The 16,877-nt window shown below is 35.4% G+C and overlaps 1 protein-coding gene across 3 annotated transcripts in view; it reads left to right on the forward strand.

Annotated features, from left to right (window-relative positions):
• MPP7 (MAGUK p55 scaffold protein 7) overlaps window positions 1-16,877 on the forward strand; it is a 166,141-nt gene that overhangs the window by 102,692 nt on the left and 46,572 nt on the right. For all 3 annotated transcript variants that reach the window (XM_062568998.1, XM_062568997.1, XM_062568999.1), the window contains one exon: window positions 14,145-14,276. In XM_062568998.1, coding sequence (XP_062424982.1) covers window positions 14,145-14,276 — 132 coding nt within the window. The remainder of the gene's footprint in view (window positions 1-14,144; window positions 14,277-16,877) is intronic.

Raw genomic sequence — 16,877 nt, forward strand, 5'->3', positions numbered from 1 at the left:
TTTCCGGTGCAAAAGGCTGAGTTGATTCTTAAAAAAAAAAAAGGGAAAAAAGAATGTTAAAAAAAAAAGGAAAAAAGAAAGCTAAAATAGTTTAATGTATCAAAGTTAGAATGATGGTAAATAACTAGAACTAGGTGTATTGAAGCTTATATATTGTACTTCAGTTTCTTAAAGCAGTGAGGTATTGGAGGGATCACTGGGATTTTGTTTGCCAATTGCAATAAAATATAAACCTTAAAGATTTGTCCGTCTGGTCAACTGTAGGTAGATTTAGATTCATGTCAGACAGCTGTCAGCTGAGTGTGCCAGCGTGGGCACAGTGCAGTGTTCCTCTAGCCTGCATGGCTTTTGGGCCAGAGCTGGGTCACATCTGCGTGACTTGAAATACAGGCAGATCAGACTTGGGTCCGCCTGCTGTGGTTCCCTGCAAACAAATCCTAGACTTCCGAAAGTGAGATTTTTGTCTTCCACAGCTGTCTATTTCTACTGGCTATAGTACCAGTAGCACTCACAGGTCATTTGTGCCTTGCAGCGAAGCAAGCTGTGGAGCTCCTGTGCCCAGGCAGCCTCTGTAGTTACGTGCCTCTCTAGTTGAGGCTTCACAAGGTGGACAACAGAGCTCCTGGGGCTTCACTGCCAACCTTGCTGAGAGCAGACCCCGTCGTCTGGTGCTGTATGCAGTAAATACACAGCATATGAAGTCTGGCATAACATTAAGGATTCATGACATGCATTAAGCATTCAAGAAAATGAAATTATATAGTGAGGATATACAGGAGGAAATGGCATTTCTGATTTCAGACAGGACACTTCTATGTGTGATTTTACAAAAAATAAGAGTAACAGGATAAGGAGAGAAATGTGCTCAGCTTCAATGCTTTATAGTTTGGAGAGTGATAGGAGAAGAAATGTAGGCGAAGAGGGGAGTTGTACAGATTTTTGGAAATTAAGATAAAATTTTTTTAAAAAAGATAAAGTAGCAAGCAGCCATCAGCACAATTGAGAGAGATGCGTTTATAGAGAGTTTGGGGGGGGCAGTTATGAATCTTAGAATATTGCTAGTATATTGCTAGAGCACTGTGCATTTTCTGGTAAAATAGCTACAATATCTGCTGTCAACATATTTTTATTTCAATTGTTATGCAATTATATAAATTGGAATATATAATTAGAAGACTAAGGTTCAAGACTTTCATACCAAATATATTTTAAGAAGGAATTTAATTCTGTATTTTTATGAACTGGTCACAATCAAGATAGCGGCTTCTCTCTCAGTAGGCCCACATGTGGAACAAAAGGGGATGCTGCAGTTACTCCATCACTCGTAGTGGAATCCCCGTAGTAGCCACTGTAAGAAAGGAGATGTAGTAAACATGAACGATGATCAAACTGAGACTGAAAGAGTTCAGGAAGCATTAGAAAAGGAATATAACTGATAGGAGGGGAATTCTAGCCAGGCAGTTTGATAAAAGAGACTAAGAAGGTAGTAGAAGAGTCTTGAAATGAGCTCTTGGCAAGAATTATCGCATGGCATTCTGGTAGGACAGACTGTTGTTTTCTTCAGTTTACAATTAGTTGAATTAACCTGTGTTATTATCTGGTTATTCATTAGCAGTAAAATTATCCAAAAATTTCAATAATAATGCTAACATTTCAATCTACTATGCTTTTTAACCATGGATGAGTTTAACATGGATGTTTTGTGTCCTTCCTTCATTTTAAGAAGACTGTGTGTACTAGACTCTGACAAGAGGAGATGAGGTGCATATGTTGAGTATGCTGTTGAGTGTGCTGTTGAGAACTGGCACATTATTTTGTATAAAAGCTTAAGATCTGAGAAAACTGGACTGAAGAAGATGCTTTTGGATTTCATTTCTCAAATCTCTCTAAAACAATTCCTATGGACTTCACTTCAAATATCAAGGAAATTTCATTATCAGGACTTAGATCTTAACTCTACATACAATTCTAACTTACTGAATAGAATGTGCTGAAATTTTATTTTTCCTGGAAGTATTTCTGTTATAGATATTGCATACTTTCTGCAATCTTTAATTAAATGCCAAAACAGAGTTAGCCCTAGAACAGCATCTTTATTTGTCTACAAACTTTGCTTTGCTTTAGAACTAGAACTAGGAAAAATTACATATTTATGCGCCTTTTGTTATTAAGAAAAATCTTTACAAATTTTTTAAGTCATGCAAATAATAATACGAAACTTGAAGATGAATGTGAGCAAGTAGTCAGTATGTTCTCCCTTTACAGCTGATTTTGCATCAACTATGGCACAGGGGGAAAAAACTTTCAATAAGTAGCTGCATTTTAACTGAATAAGGAATGAATTGAGTACATTCTGGTATTCCTAGGGTTTTTTTCCCAGCTGAGATATTTACAGAGTATTTTACAACTGAGTAGGAGATGTTTGTCTTATTTCTCTACATTCTTATTCTTTGCTCTGAAATCTATACAATTACTTTTATATATTAATATTAATATTATTCTTATAAACATAAAAATCAATGTCTAACTAAGACAATAAGAAATAAAGATAAGCATTGCTTTAATTTGTATGTTCTGTATAATATATTAAAGTTTTATAATTCTGTTTTGCTGTTAATTAAAAAGCCTTCATGATTGCTGGCTCTCAGCTCCTTTACTAAGAAGCTCAAAAAGCTGTGTTCTTTTTGAGGCAGAGCCATAGCACTATATCATAATTGTCATTTATTTTATAAAATACTTGAAATCTGAAAAACTAAAATAGTAAACTGTAAGATTTAACATTTTAGGCACTTATTTTGTTGGTGTGGCTGAAAACCAGGAAGACTATAGAAAGAATGGACAATCTTTTAGTTCCTTTAACAATTTTATACCAACTGTATTCACTTTGAGACAAACTTGAGATATATTACTCAGATTTCATTTGCTCTTAACTATTTGCCTATAACAGCAATTGCATTCCTAATCCTTTACATATGAAAATGAGAGATTTATCACTTGAAATATATCTCTATCTGGACAAATCTAGTGTTTTTTAAAAGTCTCATAAAATATGTGCTTTGTAGTCCCGGTGTGGTAAGCAGAACAATAACTATTTTAAAATCCTATGCCACTGTGCTAAAATTATTCTGAAGGATGATTATACCCCTTTTGACCGGGAGGAAATTAAACTTCTTTAACCTCTTAAGAATGCCAGTGGTGGTTCTGCCTCTTTCAGCACAGTATTTTATCCGTGTTTATGTGCTCTGAAAGGATTGCCAGCCACTAGTTCGAACCATAAAACGGGTACATAAACAAGGGCACAAGGCACAACTGTGAATGACTTCAATGCATCACGGTACAAGAGAATGTAAATTATTTGGAACACTTGTGGAACTGTACCTGAAGCTGTGCAGGGAACAAGTAGTGGACGTTCTTAAAGTATTTTTCTTGGCTTCTCTTTTATTACCCTAGAATGAGTAGAATTTTGGAAGTAACTTTAAGATAACTTGCAGAGGGAAGGGAAAAGCACTCTCATACGACTGGGAATGTTTTCAGATTAACTTGTCCATGGACAGCTTCAATGTGCTATTCAAAGAAAATGCAGATTCTTTAAACTACGTTGTTTTGGATTTTTTTAATTTGCTCTGAGACAGCAAAGATGTATACACCAGAAAATTGTAAATAGGATTTACACTTGCTGTTTTACTTGCAATTCATTTGACATGTCTTTAAATTTATTCATGTGTTTTCATTTCACAGAACAAAAACAATTTTCATTTGTAAACATTTCATCTCATAAGTAGGTATTCAGCTTTCCTTCAGAATATAACCATGAGTTAAACAAAACTAAAATTGCAGATAGTGAAACCAGAGCAGTTTCTATTCTTCATATAATTATTTCCTCCTTTTAGCTTGAAGCATACGTTATTAGTTCTCCTACCCTGTTCTGGTTTTCTTATATTGAACAGGAAGTTCGTAAACTCTGGCCTTTATTTGATATCCAGCTGCTGATACCATCATCTGTGCCATTTGAGGCTTACTAGATTTGCATAGTGTACTAATAGACCGTTATGATCAAAGTGCTGCTTGTTCTGTTAAAAAAATAACATTTTAAGCCTTTATCAGGAGAGCCTTATAAAGCTGCCTTACAGTCACTGGCAAAATTGACAATATAGTTTATTATGCAGGAAAGAGCAGGCATTTTTCTACAGAACTTTAATATACAAGGCACTTACAGAAAATTTTGGACTATAATAATGTAAAGCAAAATCTGCTTTTGCTTTGAAAATTTTATGAAACTTTTCTTAAAACATATAATTAAAAAAAATCTTAATCTAAGCTTTGTCCTCTTTCCTCTGTTTCCCTTGTAACTAGAGCTTGTTGTGGATTTTTCATCGGGGCTTTTTCATTGCAAAATGTCGTTTCTGCAAAATCAACATTTTTCTGCTGGAAATTGTTGGGATTTGCCTAAAACTGGTCAGTTTTTGCATCTGGAAAAGCCAAATATGAATCTCAGGTCAGTTAACATCTGAGCCACATTTGTGCTCCTAGCAGTATCTTGAGTGCTAAAAAGACGTTGCGGCCCTATTCCCTTAAGATGTCTCCTCCTGAATGGACCACTGTTTCCTATTTTGCTCGTGTCTTGCATATGTCCTGGGAGACTGTTCTCTTCCTCTTTATGAAGTATTTGTGCTGTTACGTGGTAACACAGGCTCTGACACCTGTTTAGGAAACAAACTTTTTCATATTTTTTGACTAGTTACTCATCAGTGGTCTTCCAGGTTTGCTGGTAGGGCTGCTTACAGGAGTTGTGCTGTTATATTGAATCTTCTAATACATAATCTTTTTTAACTTAATTGATACGGTGAGGTGCACTACATTGCACTTGATATGTTGTCAGAAGAGTTAGCTAATCTTTTGCAGAATCAGATGCTGTTGATTTATGAATCTGCAATTTGATTTGGGATGGTAAACTGTGAAATATCAACAGCGAGAGAGAAATAGGTTATTTTCCGAGTAATATATGCAAATTATCATAAAAGCAAGCAAGGAACACAGCACTGATGGTTTGAAATCACTATTTGATGGATATAGCCTGTAGGTGTCCTGAGCATACCAGTCGTGAAGCTGAGGGAGAGTGAACAGTGCTGTGAAGACTTTTATTAGCAACTGAATGAGATCCTTCTGCTCAGTGTTTCCAGCCTTTTATTTTTCAAAGAGACAGTCAAAAAGAAAGAATGTGAGGGAGGAGATTGAGGTGATTTTATATACTTATCTTAAAATAAATGTCTCTATTGCTTGCTTGGATAGACAGATCAAAGGCTATTTTTCTGTATTTTTTAAAGCTGAGTCTAGTTCTTGTTGAGTCCCAGTGCATATACACTGCAAGTTGAAGCCTCCATCCTTTTGAAGGAAGTAGTTGCTATGGATTTGATGCAGAAATTAAGTGAAAGTGCATGGTCAGTGTTATGCAAGTTAAGCAAACTGATTGCAATATTCCCTTTTAGGCCTGTAACTGTGAATCAGTGGAAAAGTGGGTTATACAACAGCTTTTCTTTACTATTTCCAGCAGGTAACCAATTTGGGAAGCACTCCCCCACATATATTGGCATCTTTGTCAGAGGAAAATGGGATCTAAACTTGCACCTTTTCAGCTTAACTTCCTATTTCTATTTCCACTTATGCTCATAATTATAAGGAGTTCCTTTTTGTAGAAAACTTTTTTTGAGTGGTTAGAGCTGCGAGAATATTTTGCTGTCTTTATTTTAGAATGTTCTTAGTACTAGAATGGAAGAAGTAAAATGAAGATGTAATACCAAAACAATTCTTCTAAAAAACAGCAAGAAACACCTTGATTTTCACATCTGCCAGCCAGAGAAAATCAAAAAGCAGTTGCAGCACGTTCTTAATGTGGAAGGAGCTGACTGAGCATACATATAACAATGTAAAACATATAATAAATGTAAATATATAATAGTATAAAGGAGATCAAATAATACTAAATACTTATATTTAAGTAAGAATCATCATATTACTCTGGTCATGCTCTCGGGTCTGTTTCATGTCATAACTGAACTGATTAAAATAGGCAGCATATGTTACAATCATCATAGATGTATGGAAATGCTAATACTTACTAGCAGGTAATGTATTTGATGAACAAAGTGAGAGCTATAATAAACAACAGCAAAGCCAGGCAGGTTGGCTGGAGAAAATAAAAGATTTGAAAAGCAAATCAAAGAACTTCCATAGTTACATATACAGACTTTACACAGGAAGTAACTAACATGAATCCATGTAAAAAATTTTGATTTGCATGCATTTAACCATAGAATTCACATATAGCATATAAAGATCAGAAACAATACTAAAACTGGTAATTTAGGAGGCGGGAAAAGTCGGTATGCTCCTTTTCAAGTAGCAGTTCTATTCAGCTAATGAAAATGGAAAAAAAATGCATGGTTTGAAGCAAGTAGTCCCTTTTGTCGGTGAAAATTGGTTATCTTCTTTTTATGTTGCTTTTTCCTTCAGAGCTGCTTTTCCCTTGCAGTTGTCAGGCCATATTCTATCTGAACTACCTGAGATTCAAGTCTTCTCTTTTCTAGTTCATTGCTGAATCTGTTCAGTAGTGATCTCCTATGGACTCCTAATTGTTGGGTTTCTTTTTTTTTTTTTTTTTTTTTTTTTTTCCTTTTCTTGGGTTTCTAGTCAGCATCAAGTCACCAACTCTTCCCATGATTACATAGCTTGTAATTCTGTAAGGCTCTTCAGCACAAATATTTTGGAAATTCACCAGAATTTGTCAGCTTTTTGCCTATATCTGCTACTTTATTGGCCTTTTAAAAAGAATGTTAATATTTAAGAGGCAGGATTTGTTCTGTTGCACCATGCTTATTTTAATATTTTATAATTCTGCAGTGACAATATTATTACATACTTATAGAAAATTTACTTACATATAATGATGAAGATCACACTCACTGCAGCTTTAACTAAATTCAGAAATCATTCTGGAAAACTGAAAACTGATGTATAGAATTAATTCTTCTAGTCTTTAATGTGGGAAAAGTGCAAAGCAGGCAGAACCATTTAGAAAATAAACTCATTAGATGTTCTTAGTTAAGTGTTTACAGAGTATGAATCCTCTACTTGTAGCTGAATTTAAGACCTCCTCTTCCTAAAAGAACAGATGTTTTCATTTTGTTTTTTTGGAGGAATGAAATAGGTCCAGGTTCATTTAAGTTTACAGGTCAGTAGGGTTTTTTTTCTTTTTAAGACAGTGAGAATCATGCTGCTGTCAAAGTAAAGGCTAGGCAGATTCTAAAAGTTACGGGTTCAGAAGGAGTAACTGGAACTTCAGCTTTTTGATTTAAGACCAAGAAAAGATGGATGCCCTAGCTTGTAGATATTTAATACTGTCAGGTGCTACCACTTCTTCAACATAGGATCTGATCAAAGATTGCCAAAATATTGGGAGGGTGCTCATTTCTAGTCATTTTCCAACCTGAAAATCATCTGCTTGTGCTCTTGAAAGGTACTTAAAGGGCTTACAGCTTCAAGAACACTTTAGCCAAATGAATTACATTGTGAGTTTAAGAGAGGCTTTGGTCAGTTGCTTCACTTCTGGTTTAAAATCAGAGCTTATTCTGCCATGATAATAGCCATGTGTGAGTGGAAGAAGGGGAGGCCACAACTGAGGAAAACACAGGGCTGCCATCTGGAAGAATATTAACACCTTTCCCAGATGACATGGACGGGCTATGTGTTTCTATGGACACTGAGAGTAGTTAGACTTTGGAAGCGTCTCCAGGGGCTCCAGGCAATGAGCAAAAGGAAGTGGGAGTCTGAAGATGCAGAAAGTCCGGTTTGCTATTGGCTATTGCTGTCTGACTAACAGCTGCAGGTAAACCCATCAGTTCAGGTTGGTGGATCTGAAATCAAGAAACTGCATTTTCAGGCAAGGAAATTACCCTTTTGTGAAAGGAAGTTCATATATTCAGGAATAAAATAGTCCATAGTCAAGAGGAAAAAGTAATATATACTTAATATTGATCCAGCTGAGATGTTACCATGCTAAAAGCATTAATATATGGTAGATATTAAAAACACAAAAACACATACGTGTGGTATGTATTTTAAATACTTTGAATCACTACTGTGACCCAACTGCATCAAAGTCAGCTAGGGAAGAAAAAGGAATTTAATTGCTAATTGGACAGGCTTGAACTTGAGGGCAACTCAGTCTGAAGTGTAGATGTGAACAGTCCCAAGCAGGGAATGTTCTTTCTCCTTTGTACATACCTAACTGCTGTCATCTCACACAATATATAATTTCTGGGGAACTTATAGACAACATATAGAAAAAATATGGTATTTGAAAGACAGAAAGAAGCAAATTAACTTTTTTTTCCATGAATTATTACATCCATTGGTGTCTTGATCACAAATTGAGACTCATGCTTTCAGTTTTATTCCTGTAATTGTCATTTTTTTTGCTTACATTTACTGGATAGTGTAAACATTCCTCAGTAGACTAAGTAATACATGTCCATTTCTGTGAAGTTAATTGACTTGTTTAGTATTACATACTGTGCATATTTTTTTGCATAAACTTAAGTACTATGCATATCGGGAATGTTATTCAGAACAGAAAATCTTAGATTTCTGCTGAAAAGTTGTTAGACTATCGTACCTTCAGAAGGAATTCTACTCCTTTTCTGCTTGCTAAATGGTTACTGTAACCTGCATTCTCACTCACTGGTTTTACTTCCTAAGAATTTTTAGTCCGTTGTTACGCAGCCATCCTCTGGTCTCTTCAGCAGCACTTCCAGTTTCTCTTGGTGTTTTATTGCTTGCCCCCACTCCTAGATTATACTTCAGGCTTCAGCCAAGCTGACAATTTCAGCTCATGGGATTGTGCTCTGCTGTTTGGTGAGAGAGGCTTTTTTTGCCTGCCCTCTTGTTGCTCACGCTTAACTGTGCTGACCTGGCATATGGGTTGGGGTCGTGCTTACTTAGCAAGCAGTGCTGATGGTTAAGCGACTGCCACATGCTGCCCTCTTCTGAAGGCTGTTTTATCACCTGTTTACCAGAGAGTGGAGGTAGTGCAGTGGAATTCATGTGCACTTATTCTACATCAATGTAATGTCCACCAAATGTACTCAAGATGGTGCATTTAAAGACTAATTTTCCTGTAGAAGAAGAATGATGGCTCTCTTTTTTTCTTTCCCTCTTATCTAAATTCTTATCTCCCCCTTTTCCTGTTAATCTTGTGCTGTTTAACAGTTGTTCTTAAATGTATAGCTTCATTCTGAATACCTTCTATTTTTGTTCCTTTCTTTTCCAAACTGTTCTCAAATCCAATCGCTTTTATGTGCCACGTTCCAGAGCCTGTATGCCTTCACTGTGATGCTTTAACTTTCTGCTCTTTTTACTCTACTGCTTCTTCAGTGCTTGTGCATACTTGGCTTTTATGATTCTTAGGCTTCTCCTTCCATTTTGATGCCCTGTTAGCCTTTCTTTCTGTGGATTCAGTCTCCTCCCAGCAATCTGAGCTTTGGCTTTGAGTTTTTCCTCTTTGACACCTGTCTCTGGGTGACTTCACTCCCTTCATTTTACCTATATGTAAGTTACTCATAAGTAAGTCTTTCCAGTGTTGAGTGTTTTTCCGCCTCCATTTTCATTTTGTCTGTCTGTATTTCTTCTGTAACCTTAACACAAAGGAAAATACAACACAGCTAAAGCTCTCCAGAATAAGCTCTCTGCTAGGCGAGTTGAGGGACATGTTGCTGCGGCTCCTTCTGAAGTTACGTTTTTCCTCCTGTGTAGCTTAACCGCTACAGCCTCGGTGGCAGTTACTATTACCATAGCAAAGCTGAGAGATCGGAAAACATCTCACCTGATACAGCTCAGAGCTCACATTATCAGTTTAAACTGCCAGTGAACGTAGCCTGTGCTACTTCCAGCCCGGGGGCTGGTGCAGCGCGGTCACGGGCCGTTTGGTTCCCGTGTGCTGGCTGTGCGCGCGGGACAGCAGTGCACAGCACCGGCATGGTAACAAGCAGCTGCACTGGCAGGGCTTTAAACTGCTGCAGCTGTTTGCTTTCATGAAGGTTAGTCTGAGTCCTTACAAATTTTTTTTCTATAATCTTGACTGCTAGTTATTTAATTTTCTAACTGTGGTTGTTTTGAGTACTGTAAGGAGAAAGGATTCTTTTGCTTCTTTGTCCATTCTGTTTTGCTTTTTTATTTAATTGCTCTGTTTGCTCAGATGTTTGCTCTAGAGTGGTAAATGTAAAATAGTTCTGAAAAGTCAAACATACTATTTTTTTAAATAGTGAGAGAATTTAAAAACTTATAAGGAGCTGTGATCACAAGTCAGTGGCTACTTGAGGGTTCTTTTTTCTCAAAATATAAATAGAAGCAAAAATAATATAAAATTTGTCATTGTTTTAGAGGAATAAAAATGTAGTGTAGTTAAATGATGCACATTTATCAAAATATAGAAATGTTTTCATTAATAACATTTTCAACTTACATAAACATTTAACATTTCAGAACTAGTTCAGGAACTTTAAATGTTTTTAGTGCCAGATTTTCTTTGTGTAAGTTAAGAGTGCAAAATTTCAATTTATAAACTGTGAAATGATCAGTGATAGCTTTAATATAAAAAATACAGTACTAGTTATTAGACTTTTCAGGGGCCTGAGGAAAGTACTCATTTCCAGCTAGACTGTGTCTAAGAATTTAGCTGAACATCAATATTTATATTTAGATAGTGCAGGAGTTTGAATCATACCTTCTTTTAAGTTCTAAATATGAACCTTGTTTACATTAGTGAATCATAAGCATAGACCGTAGAGCTGAAATAAAATCCTTTTCTACAGAGGTGCTTAGATATTCATGACCCTAATCTTGGATCATATATGCATAGTTTGAAGAGCTGTGTATTTGAAAACAAAAACAAAAAAACAAAAAGGTGACTGTACTTGCAGTTTGCCATGATAGGCAAAAGTTAGTATCCCAGAATATAAAACTGCAGTGAATCAATACTTTTTATGTATGAAAAGAGAACATTTACTGCCTTTGCACAATGATTTTTTGGGAATCTTGCTCATGATTGGTTTCTGTTTGATTTCTTCACACTTAGTTTAGTTTGCTTTTGAAAACATCTGAAACTTTCATATACAGTCTAGTCTGATACACAGTTATTTGAACTAACCATACATTAAATTAAACACACAGTACAAAGAAGCTGCTAGAGAAATGTCCATTTAGTCTGTGAATATGGTCATTTAGTCATGTGTTTGAAGTATATGAAAGTTCTCCTGAGGGCAGGTTCTGATCATCTTAAGTTGAATTCTTTAACTAAAACCGAAATAACTTTTAAATTTTACCTGTAGATTAATTATTGCCCAGTATTTATGCCATTTATTTATTTTAAAAGTGACTGTAGTGGACAGAGTGTTCAAGGAAGCGATGAGGGAAGGTGAGCAGGAAAGCCAGCTGCATCAAGCAGCCTAAAGGGCTTGTGATGCCAGAAGCTTTTCTGGGAACTTGACTGAGAAAACGCACATCATTTCTGCCTTTGATGCTCTTAACTAAAGCATGCATCTTTGCTGTTAGATAAAATAATACCAGAGTTTGGGGAAAAGGTCTTACATTGAAAACTTCAGTATGTTGTGGTTTAATATGTTTTTGGAGAGGAGGAGGGAAGCGGTTGATAAGTTCCAGTTGTTCCGAGTGAAAACAAGCTTCGTACATAACAGACGTTGATTGGTATGGGTTTATAATGCTTGGGCTGCACGATTCTTTCGCATGCTGTGTCCAGGAACCTGGTCTGGTCGTCATAGCAGGGAAATACCGTACTGACACTGATGGCCTAATTCAGTTTAGTGTTGGACAGAACTTATTTTGCAAGTTACATAGACAAGGGTGTTTTCTTTTGAACATGTTTTAGGTTGCTGCCCGTAACTGCAGAATTGGTTCTTCAGATTATTTTCATCTGTTTCTGCCTGATTGTTTTTAAACTGAAATGTAGAACTTCATTAAATTGAACCAGTCCATGCCCAAGCTCTATGTGGAAAAATATAATTACAGAATACTAGGTTTAGACATCTTAACTACAAGTAGCTTAAAGTAAAAACAAACATTAATTGTATTTTATCATTTCTTTGATATTTCACATACATCTTTAGAGGATTGCATGTGATTGCATGTATTTTACGTATGTAATTCCTCATAATACGTGTTTCCAGCAAGAACCACAATTGTTAGTCTGAGGTTGTTAGCTCAGCTTTAAAGTAAAACTAATCTTTGGTGGAAGTAAGCTGGAAAGTTTTGGTGGTAAATAGTATAAATTCACAATAGTATCTTGGCAAGAAAAGGCTAGAATAGTTAGTTACAGAATTTTAAAATATTATCATCCAAATGTAAAATGTACATAGCAATCAGTAAGACAATTGCAAATTCTCATGAAGCAAGCATGGTATTCCTTTGTGCGTATTATACTTTTGAAGACCTGGTTTAAAAATTAACCCTCAGAATTTCAGGTTTACCATATACTCTTTGTCTCCTGCTTTTACTCTGATAGCTTGTAGCATTACTTGGAAATTGCTTGCAGTTGCTTACTGTGTCTTCCATTCAGGGAAAAAAATCTCAGACTAGCATGATGGAGTTGCCACTTAAAAAAAAAATCATTTCCATTACCTTTGACAACATACAGCCTGTGATCAGTTGTGTGCTCTGTCTAATATAATCTGCCTTTTACTAAGTTGAAAATAAACTGTTGTCAGAGAAATACAGCCAAATTCTGTTCTTTTTTATTTAAAGGAGTTTCTTCTTGATCACTGTAATAGTTGTTATAAGAGCTTAATTCTAACAATCATTGATATTATCCATGTCAACAAGTATGGTATGTACTGCCTAGTCCTAAACATCTCAGCATTTTACAAAGCTCTTTTTTTTTCATTTTTATGGTAAGGAAGGTTATCAATTTGCAAATTAATTTTGTTTTTCAGACTGTGCCTTTTTAAAATATTGGCAAAAACTTGTGCAAAAGTATCAAGTCAAAATGTGAAATATTCAAGAGCAGCTTTTTGAAAACAGCAGCAATTGAAAGCAATGGAAACAATTGTAAATTTGGTGGTTACTGTTATGCCAACTATAATATATAGTTTCAACTTGGAAAGTAAATGCATTATATTTTCCATCAGTGTAAAAGGTATTGCAAATAATGAAGACTTTTCAAAATAAAGAATGTCCTTAAGAGTTATATATCTACAAAAAGCTGTGAATTTGGGGTTATAGCTGAGATTTTTTTTAGTGCATTGAGAGAATTAAGAGAATTAGCTTTCCAGTTTCCTTTGACTTTCAAGATCCTTGAACTTCCTGCCAATTTGTCTTTTATTTTATTTTATTTTTAAGATTGAGCCCATTTGTCAGGACAAAATTGTTCTTCCTTGAAAAATCTTATTGTTCATGTCATACATGAACTGGAGAAACAATGAAGAAAGAGAAAGGAAGGAGGCAGGACGTGTAACAGGTGGTTGAGAAGCACCTACCTAAGCCAGATAGTTTCAGCATTATATTCTTTAATCTCAGTCATGAATTCCATGATAAATTAAAAATTCCTAAAATAAATTGGAGCTGGCATAAAGGGGAGTTAGTATGAAAGGGATCCACTCACCCAGGAAGCTTGCAGAGTTCCTTTGAAGGGAATGGTTGGGCAACAGCCAGATTTCATGCTCCTAATGCTTGAACAGAAATACTAGAAGACACTTACTTTGCTTATTTTATTCATAGGACTGTAGAATGTATTGAAGAATCTTTTATAGGACTAGTAGAATGATATCCTTGCTCACTGGAGGGATTTGGTTTTTCTCCTGATCATAATTTTTGTAATTTCAGACTAATGTGCAAGGCACTCAACGTTTTCATGTGTGTAAAGATGATGTTCTGTACTCACAATTTATTATAGATGCATACATAATACATATGAAAATATTTACTCTATGGAGTTCTTTCATCCCAGTTTGACCTATGTTATATTCAAGAATTACATTGTGTAATTGCATGACACTCTTAGAGTAAGAGTAAGACTTCCTCCATTTTGTTTTTTGTAAGTTTTCAGATGACAATAGTATATTGACCTGTAACATTTCCAGGCTTTGCTCTCTGTACATGATACTGTCGCTCAGAAGAACTACGATCCTGTATTGCCCCCAATGCCTGATGACATTGATGAGGAAGAAGATTCAGTTAAAATAATCAGACTTGTCAAAAACAGGGAACCATTGGTAAGTAATTCTGCCTTTTGTCTGGGATTTTGGTGTGCACACAAAGGGTGGAGAGTGTTTAGATTGTAAACAGGATGGATAGCATTGACTAGAAATGTGAACAGATAGGCATTGTGCGTGTTTATTCATAATGTTGAGTAATGCACTTATGAATTCCATTTTCAATTATTAATAAAGTATGTCAAGTGAATAATGGGAATTTAGTGTTTGAGCATTATACATGTGGGATGATCTGAGTAGTTGGATCAATATATTCATTATTTATCTTGAATTTAAATCAGAAACTTGTTTTAAAAAGAGAGGAGGAGAATGAATCCCAGAAGAAATCTTGACCTTTGGCATGAACCATGCCTGTTAACATTCATGTAAAAAATGTGACCTTTTGATACACTGAAAGGAGAGCATGAAAACATATTTGAAAATACTTCAGTTGAAATCTAGACAAATTTAAGATGTCTGTTGTTGTACTTTGGATTATGAATACTAGAAAGGTAATATCTTCATGGGGATATCTGGAAAAATGAAAGAGCTAAACCTAGGTTGTATTACAAGAATATTAAAATGTTTTATTGATTTTGGTTATTTTTATTTGCTCTAGAGTGGGAGTCATCTTGTATAAAATTTAACTATATTTCTTTTCTACTGCAAACCAACAAAAGCTTTGTTTTATGTTATATTGGCTATTTGTTTTAAAGGATAGGAATCCTGAAGAAATATCTGCAAAGTTACTTTGAGGAAGCTGTGTTTCTGTACTTGAGAGGGCAGGGAGAGAGTGATGCCTATGTTAGATATACAGAGGCAGCTTGTTTAACTGAAGATATCTTAATACCAGCTCTCATTCTTGATGGATATTTGGCATCAGTAAACAAGAAATGAGTTTTAGTATTGACTGGCTGTAGGTGCACATGGGGCCCCTTAAAAATTTGACCATACAGAAATCTGTTACTTGGTCTTAACATATTAAACATATTTTTCCCAAATATTTAAATCATGGACCTATTTATTAAGCTTTTTTTTCTTTATTTTTTTTAAAAGGGGTACTCTTTAAAGGAGAAAACAAACAGTATCAGTAGCCGAATCAATTCTGAAACACATGAAGAAATTTGAACATATCATATGAAATGAATTGCATATGAACTACTTACTTTTAATGTTAATGAAAATATCCTTAATGTTGTTTTGCTTGAATTTTAGTGAGAAAATCTTAATGATGTAAAAATCTTAATTTACATAGTTTCACATTTGGGATGTGATTTGCTACTAAAACCTTTTGCAAGTGGGATACTGTAAGTTAATATCATCTCAAAGTATTTTGGAATAAATAGCAACTTCGAAAATAAGACTGTGAGATACTTTATGAAAACTTATGTCAAATATGTAATGGCTTATGAAAACTTATGTCAAATATGTAATGGCTTTTGAGATTTTAAGCCCTCCTAGAAGGACAGATAGAGTTGCCTAAGACAAAGGTGATCCCTGGACTGACTGACAGTCAGATTCCCCTCTTGCCCATTCACTCCAGCGCAATACTAGATCCTTCCAAATAACTGCATCTCTTACAGAAATATCCACATTCATCATAACTTACTAGAGAGGTAACAGGGAGTTTTTTATTAGGACTCTCTGCTACCAGACAGAACACTAGCAGTAGGTAATATCAGAATATGACAGAGTTCAGTTTTTCAGGTTATTGTTAATACTGTTTTGTTTTATTACCTAAGCTGAAACAGCCTTGTAATAAATCTGAGATAGATTTAATGCTACATTATGTCTGTAGGAGGAAGCTAAGCGGAGATCTAATCACAACCTACGACTGCTTGGTGGGTGGATGGAGGGCAAGCTTACAAAGGCAATAGACTCTTCTCGGTAGTGAAAGATGCTAAAACAAGAGGCAATGGCCATATGTTGCTGCCCGGAAGGTTTAGACTGGACATTAGGCAAAACATTTTCCTGAGGTCAAGAGTAGAGCATTGGACAAGACTGGTCAGAAAGGTTGCAAAATCTCCATCTCCTGTTCCAACCAGTGCTATAGGGCAAGATGTGACTTTTATCTGGCATGAACAGTAACTGTACTCTGAACAGAAGTTTTGAGCAAAACTATTTTGAGAGCCCTTCAACCTGCATTTCTACTATTGTGCTTTAACTGTATGGGAAAGAAATATCTGTGATCTCTTCAAATCTCCAGGCTATCTTTGTGTTTTATTTTTGTTGGATAAGATCTTATGATGAGTTCTGTTTTGCATGTTGCTGCTTCTCCAAGAAGACATCTAAGAATGCTGTATAGCGTCCTCCCTCCTCTTCCACAACCCTCCCTCATTCCATTTTTAATATCAAATGTTAATTTCTTAGTGTCTGATCTATAGTTTTTCTTAGACACCATCACTATACGGTATTTAGCAAACCTATTGTTCTTGCCTGTGTTTTCCCCAGATTATTTTTTTCTTGAACAGTAGTGAGAAGCAACATGAATAGTAATTCAGATAAGATCTCACCAGAGTGAGGCACAGAGAAAGAGATAAGACAAATTTATGCTATGTGTGTTGGAGCTGTCATATTTCTGTTTCCTGATGATATCTTACTAAAGAAAGATATGCCGTTATT

This window comes from Rhea pennata, chromosome 2 (genome assembly GCF_028389875.1).
Source record: "Rhea pennata isolate bPtePen1 chromosome 2, bPtePen1.pri, whole genome shotgun sequence".
NCBI lineage: Eukaryota > Metazoa > Chordata > Aves > Rheiformes > Rheidae > Rhea > Rhea pennata.